This window comes from Poromitra crassiceps (assembly GCF_964638095.1).
Source record: "Poromitra crassiceps genome assembly, chromosome: 6".
Taxonomy (NCBI): domain Eukaryota; kingdom Metazoa; phylum Chordata; class Actinopteri; order Beryciformes; family Melamphaidae; genus Poromitra; species Poromitra crassiceps.
Window position 1 is genome coordinate 30,909,439 of NC_139627.1, and position 25,037 is coordinate 30,934,475.

Below are 25,037 nucleotides of genomic sequence, written 5' to 3' on the forward strand. Positions count from 1 at the left end.
CTACTCAACACTGTCAAACATCAATATTTCATAGTATTTTTATATAATATGTTATATTATTATATTTATATTATTATAAACAAGCTTGTGGGTGTGTGTGTGGTATGTTTTTGTCTTCAGGCTACCATTGTGAGTTCAAGGAGAGGAACAGCATGTTGTGGAAGAGGGGGAACCAGACGGCGCTGAAGATGCGGGAGCACAAGGTGATTGGGCTGACAGAGGGCCTGGAGTACGAGTTCAGATGCATGGCCATTAACCTGGCCGGCGTGGGCAGACCCAGCCCCCCCACCGACCCACATGTCGCCCTGGATCCCATTGGTAAGTGAGAAATATTAAACATGCACTTGTACCATATTAACTATAGGTGAAAATGACAAATTCCGTGATTTAAAAGTGTGCTAGCTTTGATGCTAATTTTCACGATGTTCTTTCTTTTTCTTTTTTTAGATACTGTATATTTATTTAGATACATCAGGATAGATAGATACTTCCATACCGTACATACATACATAATACAGTACATACATATGTCAGCACGAAGTCCCTATGTACATTTTTTATATTTTATATGAAACAATAATGAGACATAAAAGAAAAGAAAAAAACAATGTAAAAAAATAAACACCAAAAAACGGGGCGAAAGGGGGAGGGGTGGTCATTTAGCATTGTCATTAATCTCAACAGCTGACAGTACAATGGAAATCAATATGATAATTGCAAAGATTATTATTCTTTCCCATCACCGTGGCTCTCACTTTAGTGGGGCCCCACTAATAACGATGTCACATATCACAAAAAATGTCTTAAATCATCGGTGCTGTCATATGCAATAATAAGGTCGTATAAATCACTGATGACATCATGAACAGTGATGCAGATAAATCACCGATGACCAAGGGCGACGTTTTGGTCTCAAAGTTGGTAGGGTCGAGGACGGCATGAGGGGAGGTGGTGTTTTGAGGTTTTTTTTAAACCTTTTTTAGCCATATTTAGGGGAATATCTCATTTTAAATCAACATTAGGATTATACTGTTGTGATGTCATTATTCAGTATCTTCTCCTTTTCTCAATAACTTTCATGTCACCACCTGCTCAGCTCTCTCACAGCATGATTGAGAGAGATTAAAAGCAGCACAGAGTAGGCTGTCAGGGCTGAGAAGTGAAACGGCTTTCAGTAAAAACAAGTTTGGTGATTCATTCATGTGCTGATGTATGGTCGTTTGAGAGTGAAAGCGCACTCAGTACTGCACATAATAGCGTTTCATTGCGACTTTTCACGGGCTGTTCTCACCATTACCATTGTACAATAAAATGCTGAACACTTCTGAGTATAAAAGCATCTGCCCCAGCGCGAGGTCCGCACGGTGACTCGCGGAGCTCCACCCCACGGAGCTTGCTCGAGTATAATGAGCCCTTTAGACGTGTTGTTGTCTTCTACATTGACACCATCCCTCTGGAAACTGTGCCACATTTCAAATACCTCGGCAGTATCCTCTCGGACAGCTGTAACATCGATGAGGACATACAAACCCGCATCAGCCTTGCCTCTGCTGCGTTCGGCCGGCTAAGAAAAAGGGTTTTTGTCAACAAAAACCTGAAAGTAACAACCAAGGCAGCAGTATACCAGGCAGTATGTGTATCCACACTACTGTATGGCTCTGAAGCCTGGACACCATACAGACGGCACGTTCCATCTCTGGAGGCATTTCACATCCGTTGTGTGCAAAGAATCCTTGGCATCACGTGGGAACACCACATCCCCTATGCTGAGATTTATGAACGCACCAACCTATCCAGCATAGAGGTGATTCTGGCACGCAGACAGCTCCGCTGGCTAGGTCATGTGATCCGCATGCCTGCAACTCGTCTGCCACGGCAAACCCTCTATGGCCAACTACAATCCGGCCAGAGGTCTGCTGGCGGTCAGAAAAGGCGCTACAAGGACCACATGAAGGAGCTCCTGAAGAGATGCAACATAACACCTTCAAACCTGGAAAGGGCCGCAGCAGACCGAAACACCTGGCGCTCCTCCTGCCTTTCAGGCACCTCTGACCTTGAGGAGAATATATCTCTGAGACGTGCAGAGAAACGATCACAATGACATGCACGCACAAGAAGTACAGCCCAGCAGCCAGATACCACACTTACCTGCCCCACTTGTGGAAAAGTGTGTGGATCGCGAATAGGTCTTCACAGCCACATGAGGTGACATGAGCGCACCAAGCGCTAAATACCTCTATACCCCTGGGAGATATGAAGTCATCATCGACATCGATGGACTGCCATAAGCAAGCAACTTATAAACGGCATCACAGTTCTTGCAATGAACAATGTCGTCTTTTAACTGGAAATGGTCCCACACAAAACTTTGCTTCGCTCTTGTCATTTCCTCGTCTGGGCTGGGGGCTGGAGTGCTGAGCTGATCTCACCGCAGCCAGCCCAGTGAGACCACGCCCATAGCCCATTGGACTGGCACATTCAGAGGTGAAAAACAGGGGTAAATGTAACTTTGAACATAATGCAAACTAATTTCACTCAATAATGGTCGGGTCAATTCTATCCTTGCAAAATATGGGAAGACAATCTAAATGACCTATATAACTGCACTCCAAAGATAATGCAAATAAGGTTGCTTAAAAGTTGTTAGGGACAATAGGACACCCTGAAATGTTGGTTGTGACATGTCACAACCAACCTTACCCAAATCGACGTGCTTGCCGATGACGTCAGTCATACCCGAGCAATTGTGACGCCATCAGTGATGATCGCTATGTTCAACTCAATTGAGTTATGCTAAAAATATTAGCGATCTAAAGGTCCGCTAGCTGCAATCGAGTTTTTACTAAAAGTATTAGCTCTCTGAACTACCGGTAATTATTTTGTTTGGTTATGAATGAAATTGTGATGGTAAAACTGAAGTGAACTGCCGATGTTGTACAACTGAAGTTTGTGAATAATTTAATAGTCCAGTGTCCTCTTTAGAAGGAGCCAGGGATATCTCAATCAAAATGTGATCTGCCCTGCCTACAGTCTTGAAAATTGGTCTAAACAGCTAAATGAACTGTTTTTGAACTAGGTTTTCTAATAGTTATCAGCATTTATTTTCAGTCATATTTTTGTGGATGCTTAATGAGACACTCAACTTTGATATTAAATGCATTTTTACTATTTCAAGCCACATTTCCAGAGGCTTTAAAGGCCCTGTGTGTAAGATTCAGGAAGACATTTCTGTGCATAAAGTTTTTTTTAAATTACCAATGAGTGAATGCTCCGTAAGGTAACTTAAAAAAAAGAGAGACCAGACGCATCTCTGCAACATCCAGCTGTTCCTATGCTGTGCTGAATTCTATGTGCAGACTTCGGGGGGACTCTGGATAAGATTTCGCAGAAAATCGGGCGGATGTGATGTCTGCGCGCTCCCGAGCCTGCCTGCCTCTCAGCTAGAAGAATCTGAGGGCTAGTGTTAGCTAAGAAACTGAGTCCGCTAACATTAGCAAGCAACCCACAACAACACAAACTCCACTAAAAAGTCCACTTAAGCAGAAAAAGAAGAGAAGTTTTGGTAACCCTTCATTTTACAGGTCCTAAACAACATTATGAACTATTTGTAATTAGACATGAACACCAAAGCTATTACACAGTAATTGCACCTATAGTTATACAATAACATTTTGTGTTCATATGTAGTTACATGGTATTGGGCCTGTAAAATGAAGGGAGTCTATTCAACTGTAGTTCATATTTAGTTACATGGTAATACATACACTACAGTCAATATCAATAAAACTAACAAAGTATCAATATTTTTCCCGAAGTGACAAAAACTACATCTGACTGACATAACATTATCCTCTCAAACACCACTATGAAACTCGGTAGGCCCTGGTGGCAGAGTGGTTAAAGCTGCATGCTTCGCAATCAGATGTTCTGTGGTTCGATTCTGTGGGTTTTAGCAATCTCTGTCCCACAGTGTCCCAGCCCACAGCTTCGACATCAGGTCCGGTACCATGTAAATACATATGAACTACAGTTGAATATACTCACTTCATTTTACAGGTCCGGAAACCATGTAAATACCAGTGGCCATAACTGGCAGGGAATTTATGAAGCCAGTACAGAAATTGCATTCTCTCAAATGGCCAGGGGGGGTGCCACGTGATGGTCCGGAAGTGATGTCACGCCCATTGGTTTCTATGGAAAAATTAGACTACTTTCTTCTTGGTCTGTGTCTTAAATAAACACTTTCCAAATGAGTTTATGGTCTGAATCAACAATTTCAAGTCTTTTTCATGCTCTCATGGGCTCCATTTTCTAAATTATGGCCCCATTTCGAGTAAAAGAGGTGATAAATAAGACTAACTTTTGGGGCATGGCTTCCTTGATTGACACAAGCAGGAAACCAGGAAAACTGATCACTACAGCCAGGGCAGGCTAGCCCTAGTCTAGCAACATAGCCATAGATTAGCCATAAACTACCAGAAACAGCGTTATCTTTATGATCTTTTAATAATGTTAGTAGACACACGTTACAATATAGATCCCCGTTATGAGGTCAGTTTATCAAAATAACACCTATATCGAAATCGGATTTTAGAGGACCGGGTAGCGACCATACAAGCTGGGGCTTCAGAGCTGATCTCCTGGACACATTTTACGGCGAAATTATCTGATAAACTGGTCTGTGCACCTCTGTGGTGATTAGCTAATGTCTTCATAGCATTGTGATTATGATTTAATTCATTATGGAAGATAAATGTTGGTTTAACATATGAAAATAATTCCCTACCATACATGTAAAGTGACACTTATGGGCAGACCGTTTGGGCATAACGTGACGATCATGAGATCACCACATTTGCTCTTCTGTATATATTCGACATTTTTGGACACAATTGTCTTGAGGTAATTCCGCCAAACTCAGTTCAAATCTAATGTGTCATTGATTATTGGAAAACATACTTTATCGATAGAACTCAACATAAGATCAATTATGTTGTGTACTCGACACAATCAAATGTAACTTTTTCACAGCAATACTGTACAGTCCAGTCCACCATGGTATGGGAAAGGAGCCATTGTTTAAATTATATCAAAATATATGTTGCATGGTGTAGCCTATGTAATGTATGCCGAATTGTTACAGATATCACCAATTCATTTCAATAAATATAAAGCATTCGTTGATTTGAAGCAGGCTGCTGGTTGCTTCTCCGTTGTCATGTCCTCTGGTGCAAGCTTCGGTTCGTATTCACTCGACATCAACAATCTTTATTATATATCACATCTGATCATTTTATCCAACCTGCCTCTAACCAGACAACTAATGGGCTCGTTCTGCAATCATATTTGCGATACATTCATCTACATAATTTACCTAAGTACATAGCATACATAATAACAACAAGGCTATCTTTGTTCGTAATGTTTATTGACAAAAACAAGCAAATAACAATATTCTCCGGTCACTGGCAGATACGTAGCTACAAATGGTTCAAAGCAAATCTCTCATCTGTCAGCATTGGGCTTGTGTGTTATTGCAATATCCTATGTTGAAACATTGATCATCAGTAACAGGTAGCGTAAGCGTTATAATCTCAGGAGAGTAAAAATTATAGCGTTAATTTTCACAAATCCTTTGATCCTCTGTTGTGTGTCCCCATCACTGGTACTGGACGGTCATCCCTTGTCTCAATGACACCATGTTATTAATCGCTGTGCTGTGCGCTGGGCGCTGAGCACAGGCTGCCTGCAGTTACTCTAACGGCCACCAGTGTCAGTACGAATCAGAAGTTACACATAGGGCCTTTAATGTACTAAAATACCTGGCTAATCTCTTATTTCATACAGAAATACCTAGACAGAGGCACACAGGCAGAAGGTTATGATGTTTGTTTTACAATTACCTTCACATTTTTCCTGTTTGACCCATCTGCACAGATGCCCCTGGTAAACCAGATGTGATCAGCATCACCAGGAGCACCGTGACCCTCCAGTGGACCGAGCCACAGGAAGACGGTGGCCACAGGCTGACCGGTTACATCGTTGAGAGGCGTGACCTGCCTTCCAAGATCTGGGTGAAGGCCAACAACGTCAACGTCGTGGAGCCTGCATTCACCGTAAAGGATCTGCAGGAGGGCTGCAAATACGAGTTCAGAATCAGAGCCAAGAACGCCGCAGGCGCTCTCAGCCCACCCTCCGAGCAGACTGACACTCTGATCTGCAGAGACGAATATGGTGAGATGAAAATACAAACATTCTGTTAAATCCACTTCTTGAATCATACGAATTCTCTCACATATCTCACAATGCTTTCAATTACACTGTATGGCACAATGTTACAGAATTGGGTATGTTGGCAAACTGCATGATAAGCTTATCCGATGTCTGATTACATCCAACAGAGTCACCGAACATAATCATCGAAGCTCAAGTGAAAGAGGGCCTGACCGTCCGGGCTGGTGATACTATTGTCATCACTGCTACCAGCATTCTGGGTAAACCTGCACCAACCTCATGCTGGTCCAAGGGAGGAAAATACTTCAAGCCCTCTGACATTGTTCAGATTGAGACCACGGCCACCTCCTCAACACTGTCCATTAAGTATGCCAGCAGGAATGACTCTGGGGACTACACCATCACGGCCAGCAACCCCTTCGGTGTGAAGGAGGAAAGTGTCAAGGTGAAGATCCTGGATGTTCCTAGTGCTCCTGGTCCCATCGAGTCTAGCGGTATCTCCTCTGAGAAGGTCACCCTGACCTGGACAGCTCCTACTGAGGATGGAGGCTCTCCTATCAAGTACTACACCCTGGAGAAGAGGGAGACCAGCCGCCTCCTCTGGACCATCCTGGAAGAGAAGGTGATCGACTGTCACTACGTGGCGAAAAAGCTAATCCAGGGCAATGAGTACATCTTCAGAGTCTCTGCTGTCAACCAGTACGGTGCCAGTGAGCCATCTCACTCTGAGCCAGTCAAGATGGTTGATAGATTTGGTATGTACACTTTGTTTTAGTAGTTCAATAGATCTTACATTTATTTGAGCTTATGAAGTTGTTATGGAAGAGATGATAAACAACAGCCATATTTCCATAAACAATGTCAAACGGTGTCTGGAAAGATAATACAGACTACTTCACGAATGTGCTGTTTGTTCTGTGTGTGTAGGTCCTCCAGGCCCACCATCCAAACCAGAGGTTGAGAATGTCACTGGGCATTCAGCCACTGTGACCTGGAAGAGACCAGCTGAGGACGGAGGAAGTGCCATCACAGGTTACTGCGTGGAGAGGAAGGAGAAGAAGGCGGCGAGATGGGTCAGGGCAGCCAAGAAATCCATCGCTGAGCTCAGCTTTGACGTCAAGGGGCTCACTGTGGGTGTGGAGTATGAGTTCCGTGTTCTTGCCGAGAACATAGCTGGATTTGGAGAGCCAAGTGAACCATCTATGCCAATCACAACTAAAGTTGTTGCCTGTAAGTAAATAGAATTGCCAGTAAAATAAATACATTTAAGTTTTGATTAGAAGTTAGTAAAAAAGTCAATAAGCCTTCCAAATTCAGTTTTTAAATATTAGCCATAACATATTGTGTTTAAATTTATCAGGAAAGTTAACAGAAAGATTATTGCCTCAAATCAAATTTCACAATTTATATGCGATGCTGTTTTATTCTGTATTTTGTTTTAAATGGCCCTGATCACTTCTCGTGCGTTTTTCAGATGTGCCTGGACCTCCATTCAACCCAAGAGTTACAGACACAACCAAGACCACTGCCACTCTGAACTGGGGCAAACCCCTTGAGGATGGTGGACTTGAAGTCACTGGATACATGATTGAGCACAAGAAGGAAGGCACAGAAGAATGGGTTAAGGACACATCCTCTCTACTTAGGATCACAGAGTTTGTCGTTCCCGACTTGGAGACTGGAGCAAAATACCACTTCAGAATCAGCGCTGTGAATGCTGAAGGAATGGGTGAACCTGCCGAGACTCAGGAGCTGGTTGAGGTTGTGGAACGTCCGGTAGAGCCTGATCTGGAGTTGGATATTGAGCTGAGGAGAACCCTCGTCGTCAGGGCCGGCTGCTCCATTCGCCTCTTTGTGCCAATCAAGGGACGCCCTGCTCCTGCAGTCACCTGGACAAAGGAAGGTGGTCCTGTCTCACGTGCCGTCATCGACAGCACAGAGTCATTCACCATGTTGATCATCCCTGACAGTTCAAGGATCGATGCGGGCAAATATGAGCTGACCCTCGAAAACTCAGCTGGAAAGAAGAGTGCCCCTATTAATGTTAGAGTTCTGGATACACCCGGACCTCCGCTTAATCTGAAACCACTGAATATTAGCAAGGAGAGCATCACTCTTCAGTGGGAGTTGCCTCTCATTGATGGTGGAGCCAAGATCACAAACTACATCATTGAGAAGAGAGAATCAACACGCAAGGCCTATGCTACTATTATCACAAAGTGCCCAACCACTTCAGCCACGATCCCTGAGCTGGGCGAGGGCTGTGAATACTACTTCAGAGTGTCTGCTGAGAATGAGTATGGCATTGGTGAGGCGGTTGAGACTACTGATCCAATTCGTGCATCCCAAGCACCTACTCCTCCAGAGAGTATCATACCTACTGATGTCACTAAGAGCTCTGTGAGTCTGGCATGGACAAAACCTAGGCACGACGGTGGAAGCAGACTTACCGGATATGTCCTTGAAGCCACAAAGAAGGGAACTGATCAGTGGGCCCATGTAACAACAGTGAAGAGCATGGACTTCACAGTAAAGAATCTCAATGAGAATGAGGAGTACATCTTCCGTGTAATGGCCGTCAACCAGTCTGGTAGAAGTGCCCCTCGTGAGAGCAAGCCAATTGTTATCAAGGAATCTTCTTCCCTGCCTGAGTTTGACCTGCGCGGTGTATGCCAGAAGACTGTCATTGCCAAAGCAGGAGATGATATCAAGGTTGAGATTCCAGTTATGGGACGTCCTAGACCAACTATCTCTTGGCAGATGGATGGCGCAGCCCTAAAGCTTACTCAGAGAATCAATGTGGAGACCACTGCTGCTACTGTTGTCTTAAGCATCAATGAATGCATCAGAGCCGACAGTGGCACATATACCATGACAGGAAAGAACATAGTCGGTTCTGTGTCAGACAACATAATTGTAAAAGTACATGATGTTCCTGGGCCACCCAAGGGACCAATTAAGATTGTGGAGATATCTCGTACATATTGCATCTTTGCATGGGACACTCCTGAGAATGACGGAGGTGTTCCCATCAACAACTATGTGGTTGAGATCAGAGACACTACCAGCCAGACATGGACTGAGCTATCTTCCACGGTCATTCGTACCATGTTTAAAGCCATACGTCTGAACACTGGATCAGAATACCAGTTAAGAGTGAAGGCGAAGAACAGGTATGGCGTTGGACCTCCCATCATCTCAGAGGCTGTGGTGGCTGCTTATCCATTCAAGGTACCAGGACCTCCTGGTACTCCTAAGGTTGTTGAATTCACCAAGGACACAATGACAATTGGCTGGAATGAGCCTGTGAATGATGGTGGAAATGAAGTTATTGGATATCACATTGAGAGGAAAGAGAGAAGCAGCATCATGTGGCAGAAGATCAGCAAATCAACAGTGATAGGAAACATCTTCAAAACCACTGGGCTTGAAGCTGGCTCTGCCTATGAGTTCCGTGTCATGGCTGAGAATATGGCTGGAATCGGTAAGCCCAGCAAGGCTTCAGAGGCAATGCTAGCGTTGGACCCTGTAGACCCACCAGGTCAACCTGTGCCCATTTTCGTTAACAAGAATGTCATCACCATTCAATGGACAAAGCCTGAGTATGATGGTGGCTTCAAGATCACTGGCTACATAGTGGAGAAGAGAGATCTACCTGCTGGTCGCTGGATCAGAGCAAACTTCACCAACATCATTGAGACCACATTCACTGTCAGTGGACTGAGTCAGGACGCTTCCTATGAGTTCCGTGTCATAGCCAGAAATTCAGCTGGTGCAGTCAGCATACCTTCCGAGACCTCAGATCCAATTATCTGCAAGGATGATATCATTGAGCCACGTATTATGGTTGATGCCATCTTCAAGGATGTTGTCCTTCTAAAGGCAGGGGAGTCTTTTAAGCTTGGCGCTGACATTGCTGGTCAACCAATCCCTTCCATGGTTTGGACAAGGAATGGAAAGGAGGTTGAGAACACAATGAAACTGGAGGTGAAGTTCACTGAACTGACGACTACTCTGATCAACAAGGACTCTGTCAGAACAGATGGAGGAGAATTTGTTCTGACTGCCACTAATGTCGGTGGATTTGCTAAGCACATCTTTAATGTTAAAGTGCTCGACAGGCCCGGACCACCAGGCGGACCTCTTAAGGTATCTGATATCACAGCTGACAACTGTGTAGTGACGTGGGATCCACCTGCAGATGATGGCGGTGCCAAGATTGATGGCTATGTGATTGAGAAGCGTGAATCAAGCAGACTGGCATGGACCAACGTTGCTTCAGACCTGCAAGTTACACAATACAAGGTGACCAAGCTGCTCAAAGGAAATGAATACATATTCAGAGTGATGGCAGTAAACAAATATGGACTTGGCGAGCCTCTTGATTCAGAGCCCACTATTGCAGACAATCCATATGTTGTTCCAGATCCTCCACAGAATGTGGAAGTGACAGCTGTCACTAAAGATTCAATGTTTGTGATGTGGCAAGCCCCCCAGAGCGATGGAGGCTGCCCCATCACCAACTACAACATTGAGAGGAAGGACAGCATTGGCCTCCGCTGGGTCAAATGCAACAGGAGGAAGGTCAAGGATCTACAGTTCAAGGCAACAGCCCTTCTTGTAGGACATGAATATAAATTCAGAATAACCGCTGAGAATGCTGCTGGATTGAGTGCACCAAGTGCCTCCAGTATATTATACAAGGCCACTGATCCACTGGACCAGCCAGGGCCTCCATGCAACCCCAGAATCCTGGACACAACTAAGTCCTCAATTACTGTCGCCTGGAACAAACCTATATATGATGGTGGCTCTGACATCACTGGCTACATTGTGGAGACCTGCATCCCATCTGAGAAGGAGGAAGAGGAGGAATGGACCATTGTGACACCCAAAGATGGACTCCTTGCCAACTCATTCACCATTGTCGACCTGAAAGAGAACCAGGAGTACATGATTAACATCTCTGCTATGAACAGTGAAGGAATTGGAGAGGCTGCATCTGTGCCAGACAACAGCAAGGCTGAGGACAGGCTTCTCCCACCTGAGCTTGACTTGGATGTTGAACTCCGCAAGGTTGTCAGCCTTAGAGCCTGCTGCTCACTTAGACTGTTTGTGCCCATTAGAGGCAGACCAGCACCGACGGCCAAATGGACCAAAGAGGATGCTGAGAGTATTGAGAGGGCAACCATTGAGAGCACAACATCATACACATCACTTGTAATTGAAAATGTCAATAGATTTGACAGTGGAAAGTACAACCTCACAGTTGAGAACAGCTCTGGATCCAAGACAGTTACTGTCCAAGTCAGAGTGCTTGATACACCTAGTGCCCCACAGAATCTGAAGATTAATGCTGTCACAAAGGAATCTGTCTCTCTTATTTGGGATCCTCCAGTAAATGATGGAGGAGTTAAGATTAAGAACTACATTGTTGAAAAGCGGGAGTCCACAAGGAAAGCATATGCCACAGTCAGTGCTATGTGCCATAGCACCACCTTCACAGTTGATCAGCTCCATGAAGGATGCAACTACTACTTTAGAGTTTTGGCTGAGAATGAATACGGCATTGGCCTACCTATTGAGACAGGTGAGTCAGTCAAGGTCTCTGAGAAACCACAGCCACCTGGCAAAATCACTCTCAAGGATGTTACCAAGAACAGTGTCACTCTGTCCTGGGAGAAGCCAGAGCATGACGGAGGCAGCAGAGTGGGCTGTTATGTTGTTGAGATCCAGCCTAAGGGTGTTGATAAGTGGAGTCAGGCTTGTATTGTGAAAGAAACGGAAGCTACCATAACTGGACTTAACGCAGGTGAAGAATACATGTTCCGCGTATCAGCCAAAAATGAGAAGGGAACCAGTGACCCACGTCAAATCGGTGTACCTGTGATTGTCAAGGATCTTGTGATTGCTCCAGCTGCCAAACTGTTGTTCAACACATTCAGTGTGCTGGCAGGAGAAGACCTGACAGTGGAGGTTCCATATGTTGCACGTCCTAAAGCAGCTGTCTCCTGGGTGAAGGATGGGGAGACTCTAAAAAGGACTTCTAGAGTGAACTTTGGCGCCACAGACACACTGCTCAACCTCACGATTAAAGAGGCTGCTAAAGATGATGTTGGCCACTACCTCATCACTCTCAGCAACACAGCAGGAGAAACGACGACAGACATTGGCATTGTTGTTCTTGACAAACCAGGTCAGCCACATGGTCCAGTTAAGGTGGAGGAGGTCACAGCCGACAGTGTAACCATCTCCTGGAACCCACCAGGATATGATGGTGGTTGCACCATCAAAAACTACATTGTGGAAAAGAGAGACACAAACACTCAAGACTGGATAGTTGTATCTTCTAACCTAGCTAGGACCAAGATCAAGGCAGGAAGGTTGAAGACTGGCTCTGAGTATCAGTTTAGAATCACAGCAGAAAACAGATATGGAAAAGGTCCAGTTTTGGTCTCAGATTGTGTTGTGGCTCAGTACCCATACAAGCTCCCAGGACCCCCAGGAACACCCAGCATTGCAGCCTCCACTAAGGACAGCATGGTGGTGATATGGAATGAGCCTGTGAATGATGGTGGAACTACTATTCTGGGCTATCATCTTGATCGCAAAGAGAGAAATAGCATTCTCTGGGTCAAGCTGAACAAATCTATCATCACAGACCAAACCTTCAAATCCACTGGCCTAGAAGCAGGAATGGAATATGAATACAGAGTGTATGCTGAAAACATTGTTGGAATAGGCAAAGTGAGTAAATTGTCTGAAGGTCACATTGCTAGAGATCCGTGTGATCCTTGTGGCACACCTGAGGCCACCAAGATTACTAAGGACACTGTGACCATTGTGTGGACCAAGCCTGAGTATGATGGTGGTGCAAAGGTCACAGGCTATGTAGTGGAGAAGAAGGAGCTTCCTGAGGGCCGCTGGCTGAAGGCTAACTTCACCAATGTCATTGAGACAGAATATGTTGCCACAGGGCTTGTGGAGAACCAGCAGTATGAGTTCCGTGTCATTGCCAGAAATGCCGCCGGGGTTTTCAGTGGCCCCTCTTACAGCACCGGTCCCATCACTGCCAAGGATGAGATTGAGCCACCACGTTTCAGCATTGACCCAGAGTACACACAGACTCTTGTCGTCAATGCTGGAGACAATTTCAAGATTGATGCAGATGTTCATGGCAAACCATTGCCCTCTATCCACTGGATGAAGGGAGAGCAGGAACTGGGCAACACTATCCATAGAGAGATTAAGAACACAAGCAAACATGCTTTCATCAGTGTGAAGGAGGCTAAACTTAGTGACGGAGGTCAATATACTCTGCTGCTGAGGAATCCAGGGGGAGAGAAGACTGTGCAGGTCAATGTGGTTGTTTTGGATAAACCTGGAGAAGCACAGGGCCCTCTGGTTGTCACAGGTGTTGGCCAAGATCGATGCTGCCTTGCTTGGAAACCACCACTGCAAGATGGCGGCAGCAAGATCTCTCACTACATTGTGGAGAGGAGAGAGACAAGCAGACTGGTTTGGACTGTTATTGACTCCAAAGTGGAGAATACCTGCCTTAACGTTACTAAGCTCCTGGAAGGAAATGAGTACATCTTCAAAGTCCGTGGTGTCAACCAGTTTGGAGTGGGTGCGCCACTTGAGTCTGCTGCTGTCATAATCAAAGATCCATATGTGCCCCCTGAAGCACCCAAGACCTTGGAGATTTCTAATATTAAGAAGGATTCAATGGTGCTCACCTGGGAGGCTCCCTCTAATGATGGAGGCAGTCCCATCACCAGTTATATCATTGAGAAACACGATAAGGAGGGTGTAAAGTGGACCAGATGCAATAGGAAGACAGTAACTGACTTAACTTTCAAGATCACTGCACTCCTGGAAAGCCATACTTACGAATTCAGAGTTGCAGCTGAGAATGTTGCTGGTGTTGGTGAGCCAAGCTCCTCAACTGTGTTCTACAAAGCTGTTGATCCTATCTTCAGGCCTGGCCAACCACACAACCCCAAAGTTACTGACACAACCAAAACATCAGTCTTTCTGTCATGGTCCAAGCCCATTGATGATGGTGGCTGTGAGATTCAGGGATACATTGTTGAATGCTGCACCACCACAGCAGCATCAGAAGAGGCAGCTGAGGCCCCTGCCACAGATGCACCTGCTGAGGAATGGATAATGTGCACACCACCAACAGGCATCAAGAAGACCAAGTTTGAAGCTGTAAACCTGAAGGAAAATCAAGCATACAAGTTTAGAGTTTGTGCGATCAACAAGGTTGGGGTTGGTGAGCATGCTGATGTCTCTGGGGCCATTGTTGCCCAGGACAGGGCAGAAGAGCCAGACCTTGACATTGACCCAGAGCTGAGGAAGATTGTGACCATTAAGGCCGGAGCTTCCCTTAGACTGTTCATTCCCATCAGAGGAAGGCCCGCACCTACCGTCAAGTGGGACAAAGATGAAGCAGCACTCAAGGAGACTGCTCAGGTTGAGGTGACCAGCAGTTACACCTCCCTTGTAATTGACAAGATGAGCAGAGACGACAGTGGAAAATACACAGTCACTGTTGAGAACTCCAGTGGAACAAAATCTGCTTTTGTTGTTGTCCGTGTTCTCGACACACCAAGTGCTCCAGTCAACCTGAAGGTGAAAGAAATAACAAATCAATCAGTGACACTGGCATGGGAAGCCCCTCTGTTAGACGGTGGATCCAAGATCAAAAACTACATTGTTGAAAAGAGAGAGAGCACACGCAAAACATATGCAGCTGTGGTGACAAATTGCCACACACTTTCATGGAAGATTGAGCCACTTCAAGAGGGCTGCAGTTACTACTTCAGAGTCCTTGCTGAGAATGCACATGGTGTTGGCATACCTGCAGCAACTGGTGATGCTCTAAAGGTCTCAGAGGTACCTCAGTCACCAAAGAACTTGAGTATTACTGACCAAACCAAAACCAGCATTTCTTTGGCCTGGCAAAAGCCTGAATATGATGGTGGCAGCAAAGTCACGCAGTACCTGCTCGAGGTGCAAGTTAAGGGCGCGGATAAGTGGTCTGGTGTTAATACATTCAAGACAATGGAGGCTACTGTTTCCAATCTGAACCAGGGAGAGGAGTATCTTTTCAGAGTCACTGCTATCAATGATAAGGGAAAGAGCGACCCCAAAGTCCTCGCTAGTCCAGTGATGACCAAGGACTTGGTCTTTGAGCCAGATGTTAGACCAGCATTCAGCAGCTACAGTGTCAAGGTGGGCAAAGACCTGAATGTTGTCATCCCCATATTTGGACGTCCTAAACCAACAGTCACATGGTCTAAAGATGGCGCTGCGCATAAGTTCACTACCAGAGTCAACATTACCAACACACCAACACATACAACACTGAGCATTAAGGAGGCAGCAGGTGATGATGGTGGCATGTACAGTATAAATGTGGCTAACGCAGCTGGAAAGAAGGACACAACAATTGAAATCATTGTTCTTGATAAACCAGGCCCTCCCTCAGGCCCTGTTAGGTTTGATGAAATCACAACACAGAGTGTGACTATTTCATGGGACACACCAAAGCACAATGGTGGCAGCCCGATCTCCAACTACATTGTGCAGAAGAGAGATACTACTACACAAGCATGGGAGAATGTCAGCATTAGTTGTGCCAGAACCACACTCAAAGTACCTAGGCTGAAGACTGGAGCTGAGTACCAGTTCAAGATCATTGCTCAGAATCGCTATGGCAAGAGTTATGGTCTGGATTCATCTGCCGTGGTTGCTCAGTACCCTTACCGGGAGCCAGGTCCAGCAGGAACTCCCTTTATCTCTTCCCTCTCTAAGGACTACCAGATTGTTGAGTGGAACGAGCCTGTCTCAGATGGAGGCAGTCCAGTCCTTGGCTACCATCTTGAAAGGAAAGAGAGAAACAGTATTCTCTGGGTCAAGATCAACAAGACACTTCTTCATGAGACTAGTTTGAAGAGTCACCCCTTAGAGGAGGGTATTGAATATGAATACAGGGTATATGCTGAGAATATTGTTGGCATTGGCAGGTGCAGCAAGATCTCAGAGGGCTGCTTTGCACGTGACCCATGTGATCCTCCTGGCACACCAGAAGCCATCCATGTGACCAAAGACACCATTGTCATTCAGTGGACCAAACCTGAGTATGACGGTGGCAGTAAAATTACTGGCTACACTGTTGAGAAGCGTGATCTGCCAGAAGGCCGCTGGATAAGGGCCAACTTCACTAATGTGATTGAGACCCAGTTCACTGTCACTGGCCTGACTGAAAATGCACAGTATGACTTCAGAGTCATTGCTAAAAATGCTGTTGGCACCATCAGCAAGCCATCTTACAACAGTGGACCAATCATTGCAAGTGATGAGGTGGAGGCACCAAAATTCTCCATTGACCCCGCATTCACCAAGACCATTGTTATCCATGCTGGAGAGACATTCAAGCTGGACGCTGATGTCCATGGCAAGCCACTGCCTACAATTCAGTGGTTCAAGGATGAAAAGCCAGTTGAGAATACACTCAGACTGGAGATCCGAAATGCAGAAAGCCATGCCATGATTGTCATTAAGGATTGTGTCAGAATTGATGGTGGACTTTACACACTCCAGCTGACAAATGTTGCTGGCACAGAAACGGTTCCATTCAAGGTTGTAGTCCTGGACAGGCCTAGCCCATGTGAAGGACCTCTCCACATCACTGGAATAGCTGAAGATAGATGCACACTGGCATGGCGTGCCCCTCTGCATGATGGCGGCAGTGCCATTGCACACTACCTCATTCAGAGGAGAGAGACCAGCCGTCTAGCTTGGACCGTTGTTTCCAACAGCTGTGACACCACATGTTACAAAGTCACCAAACTGCTCGAGGGCAATGAGTATATGTTCCGTGTCATGGCAGTGAATGGCTATGGTGTCAGTGAGCCTTTGGTGTCTGGAGGAGTGATCATGAAGACTCCATTTGTTCCTCCTGGTGCACCTCACATTGAGGATGTCTCCAACATTGCCCATGATGGCATGACCGTCACCTGGTCTGCCCCTGAGAGCGATGGTGGTAGTGAGATCACAAGTTACATAATTGAAAAGAAGGACAGAGCTGGCATCAAATGGACTAGATGCAACAGGCAGAAGGTCACTGACCTCTCCTTTAGAGTGACAGGCCTCACCACTGGCCATGAGTATGAGTTCAGAGTGGCTGCTGAGAATGTGGCTGGAGTGGGAGAGCCGACCCTGCCAACGTCATACTACAAGGCCTCTGATCCCAAGTACAAGCCTAGTCCACCAGCATATGTGAACGTGATTGACTCCACAAAGAGCTCAATCACAGTGTCATGGGGCAAGCCCTTATCTGATGGTGGCACTGCTATCCAGGGATACATTGTGGAAGTCTGCAAAGCTGAGGAGGAAGTGTGGACTATGGTTACTCCACCCACTGGCCTACGTCTCAACAAATATGAAATTACTAAACTCACTGAGGGCCAGGAATACAAGGTCCAGGTGTGTGCTCTGAACAAACTGGGAGTTGGTGAGCCAGCTGCGATCTCTGGAACAGCTAAGCCAGAGGAGAAGGTGGAGCCACCAGAGATCCACTTGGACTCTGAGCTGAGGAAGGGCATTACTATGAAAGCTGGAGGATCTGTTAGAATCCATATTCCATTCAAGGGCAGACCAACTCCTGAGATCAAGTGGACTAAGGATGAGGGTGACCTGACCGAGAGGTCAGTGGTTGAGAAGGCTCTCACCTCCACACAGCTGTCGATTGACTCATGTGACAGGGGCGACTCAGGAAAATATACCCTGACCCTTACCAACAGCAGTGGCTCTGTGTCTGAGTTTGTGACTGTTAAAGTCCTGGATACACCTGGGGCCCCTCTGAACCTTGTTGTGAAAGACATCAAGAAGGACTCTGTCACTCTTGTATGGGATGCACCACTTATTGACGGAGGTTCCAAAATCAAGAACTATGTCATTGACAAACGTGAATCAACCAGGAAGGCATATGCCAATGTATCCACCAAATGCACCAAGACAACATTCAAGGTTGAGAATCTAGTTGAGGGAGCTATGTACTACTTCAGAGTCATGGCTGAGAATGAATTTGGAGTCGGTCAGGGTGTTGAAACCAAGACAGCCTCCAAAGCCTCTGAGGTGCCTCTGCCTGTTGGGAAAGTCTTCCTCACTGACGTCACCAAGGTCAGTGCCTCTCTGGCCTGGGAGAAACCTGAGCATGATGGTGGCAGTAGGATTGCTGGCTACCTCATTGAGATGCAGCCTAAGGGCACAGATAAGTGGGGAGTTGTAACAAATACAAAGACATGTGAGGGCACCGTGACAGGCCTGACTGCTGGAACAGAATATCTATTCCGTATCATTGCTCACAATGAGAAGGGAAAGAGTGAGCCCAAGCCACTTGCTGCATCTGTCACTGCTGGCGACATGACCATCGAGCCCAGCATTAAGATGCAATTCAACACTTACAGTGTACTGGCTGGAAAAGATCTGAAGTTGGAATTCCCTGTGCTTGGCAGGCCCAAACCCAAAGTCACCTGGACCAAGGATGGTCAGGCTCTGAATGTGACATCCAAAGTCAATGTGATTAACACTCCAACAACAACTGGCATTAAGATCACTGAGGCAAGCAAGGAGGACTTTGGCAAATATACCATTACAGCAACTAATGCTGCTGGCACAATTACTGAGGACATGGGTCTCGTTATTCTTGACAAGCCTGGCCCACCAACAGGTCCAATCAAGGTTGTTGAGGTGAGCAACACCTTTGTCCATCTCTCCTGGGAGCCCCCTACATACACAGGTGGATGTCAGGTAAAGAACTATATAGTGGAGAAGAGAGATACCACCACCACAACATGGCAGACAGTCACTGCACAGCTTGCTAGGACAGCTTGCAAGATCTCCAAGTTGAAGACTGGTGCAGAATACCAGTTCAGAATCATAGCTGAAAACAGATATGGAAAGGGCGTGTCTCTGGACTCCAAAGCCATTGTTGTGCAGTATCCATACAAACCACCTGGGCCTCCTGGAACACCACAAGTCAAGTCTGCAACCAAGGAGATGATGATAATTGAATGGAATGAGCCAGTCAATGATGGTGGCAGCACAGTTATTGGTTACCATCTGGAAAGCAAGGAGAGAAGCAGTATCTTGTGGCACAAACTGAACAAGATTCTCATCACTGAGAATGAGTTCAAGATATGCAATCTTGAAGAGGGAATTGGATATGAATTCAGGGTCTCTGCTGAAAATATTGTTGGCATTGGCAGATGCAGCAAAGTGTCTGACTCCTTTGTTGCTCGTGATCCTTGTGATCCTCCTGGTGCTCCTGAAGCTGTAACTATTTCTAAGAACTTAATTAAGATTCAGTGGACCAAGCCTCAATATGACGGTGGCAGCAAAGTGAATGGATACATTGTAGAAAGGAAAGATCTAGCCTCCCCTGAGGTACACTGGGTAAGAGTTAACTTCACTAATATAATTGAGACTAACTATACCATCACTGGGCTGACAGAAAACGATCAATATGAATTCAGAGTCATTGCCAGAAATGCAGTTGGAACCTTCAGCAAGCCATCTGACAGCTCTGGACCTATCACTGCTACTGATGAAATTGAACCACCAAGGGCCTCCATGGATCCCAAATACAATGATGTCATTGTGATCAATGCTGGAGAAAACCTACTTCTCGATGCAGACATCTATGGAAAACCACTTCCTGATGTTCTCTGGCTGAAGGAGGGCAAGGAGATGGACAAGGCTCTGCGCTTTGAAGTGAAAAACACACAGAAACGTGCCGCCCTTGCCATCAAGGATGTCACCAAGCTTGATAGTGGCCACTATGACCTCAGCCTCACAAATTTGGGTGGTGTGAAGACCTTCCCCATTACTGTCAAGGTCCTGGATAAACCAGGTCCTCCCGTTGGACCCATCAAGGTGACTGGAGTTATGGCTGATAGGTGCATCCTTTCCTGGTCTGAGCCAAGTCTGGATGGTGGTGCTGATATCACTCACTACATCCTTGAGAAGAGAGAGACAAGCAGGTTGTCCTGGATGGTGGCTGCACCTAACATCCAGGCTCTGTACTACAAAATAACTAACTTGATGGCTGGAAACGAGTACATCTTCAGAGTCAGGGCAGTCAACAAATATGGTGTTGGTGATTATTTGGAGACTGAACCTGTCATTGCACGCAATCCATACAAGCCACCTAGTGCTCCTGGAACTCCAGAGGCAAGTGAAATCAAAAAGGATTCTATGGTTCTGTCATGGACTGCACCAGAGCTAACTGGTGGAGCAGACATTGATGGCTACCACCTTGAGAAGCGTGATAAGGATGGTGTGAGGTGGACCAAGTGCAACAGGCAGAAACTGACTGACACGCACTTCAAGGTCACAGGTCTCATGACAGATCACTTCTATGAGTTCCGTGTCACCGCTGAGAACGAGGCTGGAATGGGAGACCATAGTGAAGTGTCCCTACTCCAGAGAGCATGTGATGCCACCACACCACCTGGTCCTCCACACCATCCTAAGGTGATAGACTACACCAAGTCCACTGTGTCTCTGTCCTGGCGCAAACCTGATTTTGATGGTGGTGCCTACGTCAAGGGCTACATTGTTGAAATGAGGGAATATACACCAGTGCCAGAAGATGCAGAGGAGACAGAAGTAGCACCAGCAGTGGATGCAGCAGCTGAGAAAGAATGGACCATGTGCACTCCACCCACTGGTATTCAAGCGACTAAACTCACTATCACAGACCTGAAGGACGGTGGAGAGTACCAGTTCCGTGTCTGCGCCATCAACTCAGAGGGAGTGGGAGAGGCTGCTAATGTCCACGGCACCGTGGTCACTTCTGACAGAGCAGAGGCTCCAGAGATTGAGCTGGATGCCGACCTCAGAAAAGTGGTGTCTGTCCGTGCTAGTGGAACTCTGCGTCTGTTTGTCGCCATCAGAGGAAGACCTGAACCTGTTGTCAAATGGGAGAAGGTGGACGATGTTCTCACTGACCGTGCTGTGGTTGAGGCCACTAGTTCATACACTATGCTTGTCATTGACAATGTCAACCGCTTTGACAGTGGTAAATACTCACTGACCCTGGAAAACGCCAGTGGAACCAAATCTGCCGTAGTTGCTGTGAGAATTCTGGATACACCAAGTGCACCACAGAACTTTGCTGTAAAGGAGCTCAAGAAGGATTCAGTCACTCTTGCCTGGGATGCTCCACTCACTGATGGTGGTGCTAAAATCACAAACTACATCGTAGAGAAGAGAGAGTCTGTCAGGAAGGCCTACACTACAGTGACCAACAATTGCACAGCAAACACATTCAAGATTGAAGAGCTGCCTGAGGGTGGCATTTTCTACTTCAGAGTCTGTGCAGTTAATGAATATGGCCAAGGACAGATGGTTGAAACTAAAGAACTTAAAGTGTCTGAGGTGCCTCTTCCACCAAGCAAGGTTTCTGTTACTGATGTCACAAAGACCAGTGTATCACTGGCATGGGAGAAGCCCGCACATGATGGTGGAAGCAAAGTCATGTGCTACAATGTAGAGTTTAAGCCTAAGAGTGGTGATAAGTGGGGGACAGCATCTACAGTCAAGGTGACTGAAGCAACTATCCCTAATCTGACTCCCAACGAAACCTATTTATTCAGAGTTGTTTCAATCAACGAGAAGGGAAAGAGTGAGCCTAAGGAGGTGGGATTGCCTGTGGTTGCAAAGGATATTGCAATTGAGCCCAGTATCAACTTGCTATTCACCACATACAGTGTAAAGGCTGGGGATGACCTCACCATTGAGGTCCCAGTGAGAGGTAGGCCTAAGCCTGTTGTATCCTGGAAGAAGGATGGCCTTCCTCTCAAGCAAACCTCATCAATAACCATCTTGAACAATCCAACCTTATCCAAGATTATCTTCAAGGAGGCTAGCAGAGAGCAGGTTGGCAAATACGAGCTCACCCTGACCAACACAGGTGGTACAGTCACAGCAGAAATTGGAGTTGTTGTCCTTGATAAACCAGCTCCACCTAAAGGTATTAAGGTGGATGCTGTGACCTCAGACAGCATCACACTGTCCTGGTCTCCACCAGATTATGATGGTGGCTGCTGCATCAGTAGCTATATTGTGGAGAAGAGAGACACAAACTCGCAAGAATGGCAGATGGTAGCAAGTAATGTTGCCAGAACAGCTTTCAAGGCTGGACGGCTGACACATGGAGCAGAGTACCAGTTCCGCATCTATGCTGTCAACCGTTATGGAAAGAGTACATATCTGGATTCTCCTGGAATCATTGCCCAGTACAACTTCAAACAACCTGGACCTCCTTCCACTCCCATAGTCAAGATAGCCACCAAGTCCTACATGTTGGTGACTTGGAATGAGCCTGTCAATGATGGAGGCAGTACTGTTCTGGGATATCATCTGGAGAGGAAGGAGCGCACTAGCATCCTTTGGGCAAAGATGAACAGAGGCATGGTCAAAGACACAGAATACAAAGTCAGCAGCATTGAGGAGGGCATGATGTATGAGTACCGTGTCTATGCTGAGAACATTTCCGGAATTGGTAAAGCCAGCAAGGCCTGTGAAGCTGTGGCAGCCAGAGATCCATGTGATCCTCCAGGTACACCTGTGGTCACCGCTGTCACCAGGACAACCGTCTCCCTGTCTTGGGCTAAACCAGAATATGATGGTGGAGCTAAGGTTTCTGGCTACATCATTGAACGCAGAGACCTTCCTGAGGGTCGCTGGACAAGGTGCAACTTCACCAATGTGCCCGAGACCTACTATGATGCGACAGGCCTCACAGAAAATGGCCAATATGACTTCCGCGTCATTGCTAAGAATGCAGCCGGATTGTTCAGTGAGCCATCTGATAACACTGGCTCCATCACTGTCAAAGATGATGTGGACCCACCACGCATCATGATGGACGTCAAGTTCAGAGACACAGTGGTTGTGAAGGCAGGAGAAACACTGAAGATCAATGCTGACCTTGCTGGTCGCCCCGCTCCTGTCGTCTCCTGGACCAAGGATGGCAAGGAGATTGAGCTGAGAGCCAGAATCCAGATTGTTTCAACAGACACCAGCACCTCTGTCATTGTGAAAGATTGCATCAGAAGAGATTCCGGCCAGTATGTCCTGACTGTGAAGAACATCGCCGGAACAGTCACCATGCCAGTCAACTGTGTGATTCTTGATAAGCCAGGGCCCGCAGCGGGACCACTGCAGATCACGGGTCTCAACGCCGAGGAGTGCACTCTGTCATGGGGTCCGCCTCAGGAAGCTGGTGGCGCTGAGATCACACATTACGTTGTTGAGAAGCGTGATACCAGCCGTCTGGCATGGACACTGGTGAAGGGAGACCTCACACAAACATTCTACAAAGTCACAGGACTGCTCAAAGAAAATGAGTATATCTTCAGAGTTTTGGCTGTCAACAAGCATGGACATGGTGAATCTCTGGAGAGTGAAGCTGTAAAGGTTACAGAACCATATACATTTGCCTCTGCTCCTACTAGTGTTGAGGTCACTACTGTAACTGGGGATTCAATGACCCTCATCTGGTGCAAGCCGGCCAGTGATGGAGGCACTCCGATCACAGGATACGTGATTGAGCGCCGTGAAAAGACAGGCATGCGCTGGGTCCGTGTAAACAGAGAGCCAGTTGTTGAATGCACCACAGTAGCAACTAAACTGCGCAAGGGTTGTGATTATGACTTCAGAGTCTATGCTGAAAACGCTGCTGGCCTGAGTCCCCCAAGTGATTCATCCGCAGTATTCAGAGCACAGGACGCTCTGCTCGTCCCTTCACGCCCAACCAAGCCAAAGATTATAAATTCAACCAAGGACACAGTGACTGTTGTCTGGAAACCACCGACAGCCGATGGCGGTGCTCCCGTTCTCGGATACAGCGTAGAATACAGAGACTACATCCACAAACCAGAACCAGACGTGGAGGAAGAAGAGGAAGAAGAATATGAAGACGAGGAGGAGGAAGAGGAGGTGCCTGAATCACCTGAAGAGTTGGCACGATGGGTGGAGGCCATTCCCCTGACCAAGAGCCTGGAATTCAACATCGCCGGCCTGAAGACAGATGCTGAATATGAATTCTGTGTTAAGGCAATAAACAAAGTTGGCAGCAGTGTCCGTAGCCTATACTCAGATGCAGCTGTGGCAATGGATAGAACTGCAGAGCCATCGTTTGATGTCGACATTGACACACGCAAGACACTTGTCGTCAAGCATGGCACAGCGTTCACTCTGAATGTACCATTCAAGGGCAAACCTGTGCCATCTGCTGCATGGGCCAAGGAGGGCGTCGATCTCAAGGTCAGAGGAACCATTGAATCAACTGAATCAACCACTTCGCTGACCATTGAGAGCTCGACAAGAAATGACTCTGGAGAGTATTCAGTCACTATTGAGTCACCGTTGGGAACAGCAACACTGCCCATGGTCGTCAAGGTGCTCGACTCTCCCGGACCTCCCGCCAATGTGAAAGTTACAGCAGTGACCCGGGACTCTGCGACCCTCACCTGGGAAGCTCCCGAGAATGACGGTGGTGATGCAGTGAAAGCCTACCATGTTGAGAAACGTGAGGCCAGTAAGAAGGCCTGGGTATCTGTGACCAGCAACTGCCACGCACTGACATACAAAGCGGAAGACTTGCAGGAGGGAGCCTTCTATTACTTCAGAATCATTGGAGAAAATGAGTATGGTGTGGGCGTTCCTCAGGAGGCCAAGAATGGCACAAAGATTACAGGTAACAGCCATGTTTAGGTTAA

General features: G+C 46.6%; 1 protein-coding gene across 1 annotated transcript in view; it reads left to right on the forward strand.

Annotated features, from left to right (window-relative positions):
- Positions 1-25,037, forward strand: part of ttn.1 (titin, tandem duplicate 1) — a 252,137-nt gene that overhangs the window by 160,419 nt on the left and 66,681 nt on the right. Inside the window, exons 108-112 of the mRNA XM_083637998.1 lie at positions 121-318; positions 5,938-6,234; positions 6,402-6,989; positions 7,162-7,464; positions 7,709-25,015. Coding sequence (XP_083494124.1) covers positions 121-318; positions 5,938-6,234; positions 6,402-6,989; positions 7,162-7,464; positions 7,709-25,015 — 18,693 coding nt within the window. The remainder of the gene's footprint in view (positions 1-120; positions 319-5,937; positions 6,235-6,401; positions 6,990-7,161; positions 7,465-7,708; positions 25,016-25,037) is intronic.